The sequence below is a fragment of the Chrysochloris asiatica genome, unplaced genomic scaffold (genome assembly GCF_000296735.1).
Source record: "Chrysochloris asiatica unplaced genomic scaffold, ChrAsi1.0 scaffold00154, whole genome shotgun sequence".
NCBI lineage: Eukaryota > Metazoa > Chordata > Mammalia > Afrosoricida > Chrysochloridae > Chrysochloris > Chrysochloris asiatica.
The window spans coordinates 2923309-2924362 of NW_006408672.1; the positions used below are offsets into that span (position 1 = coordinate 2923309).

At 40.3% G+C, this 1054-nt stretch overlaps 1 protein-coding gene across 1 annotated transcript in view; it reads right to left on the reverse strand.

The window, feature by feature from the left end:
- LOC102839380 (ubiquitin-conjugating enzyme E2 variant 1-like) overlaps positions 1-467 on the reverse strand; it is a 2157-nt gene extending 1690 nt beyond the window's left edge. The window contains exon 1 of the mRNA XM_006870830.1: positions 123-467. Coding sequence (XP_006870892.1) covers positions 123-467 — 345 coding nt within the window. The remainder of the gene's footprint in view (positions 1-122) is intronic.
- Between the last annotated feature and the right edge of the window lie 587 nt (positions 468-1054).

Here is a 1054-nt window from a genome sequence, read left to right on the forward strand (position 1 = left end):
ATTTTGTTCTGCTGTGCATAAGGTCACTATGGGTCGGTACCAACTCAATGGCACCTAACAACAACAGCAACAAAACATCTTTCTGATATTTTCTGCTTTCAGCCAAGATCCATCAGACATCTGCTGTATGACTTCTGCCATTTTGCTAGCACTGATATGGCTCTTGGGTCCACTCCATTAGAACTATTCACTCCATTCATATTAATTTTTGTTACAAATCTTACAAAGAGGGTTGCTTCTGGGCATTTAGATCCACATTCTATTTTAAGGCTGTATATCCAGATTTCATCAATTGTTCTTGGAGGCCCAATTATCATCCCTGTCCATTTTGTAAGTGTCAGGTCTTCGTTATCTTCTGGACCCCAGCTAACTGTGCCATCTTCTACTCTTTTCTGGCCTTCTTTGACTTCTTCCAACAGTTGAAAATTGCGAGGGACTTTTACTCCCAAGCCTGTGGTGGCTGCCATATTGTGTCCCACTCATTGGTTTTTACTCACAATTTTGACATCCCTTAGATCAATAAGCCCAAGAAGTTGACATTTGATGGCTAGATTTTTACTTGAGTTTAACACTTTGGAAGTTTTGTTTTTCTTTAATTATGAGAAAGATCATTAGAATAGGGTGGGGGGGAGTCTTGACTTGTTCAAATGTCCCAGTATCATCAGAAATTGGTCATCTGACATGATTGATCTCCTTATTTTGAGAGGCAGGATTGCCTGCCATGTGGCCTTGGCTGTATGCCTCATTCCCTTCATCCAACCCCAAGGCAGGTTGGGGTCGTGGTATGGATCAGTAAGACAAGCACTGGACTGCTAACCACAAGGTTGGTGGTTCAAACTCACCAGTTACTCCTCAAAAACCCTATTTAGAGTTACTATGAGTCTAATCTTGATTCAATGTCATTCAACAAGGACAACAGGCAGGTTACTTTTTTTTTAATGTTTTATTGTGAATTATGTGACAGTTTACATGGGAGAACATTAGTTTTACATTCATTCTATCATATATCATCTCATTACCATGGTTACAATCCCCTCCATGCAATCCTTCCCCC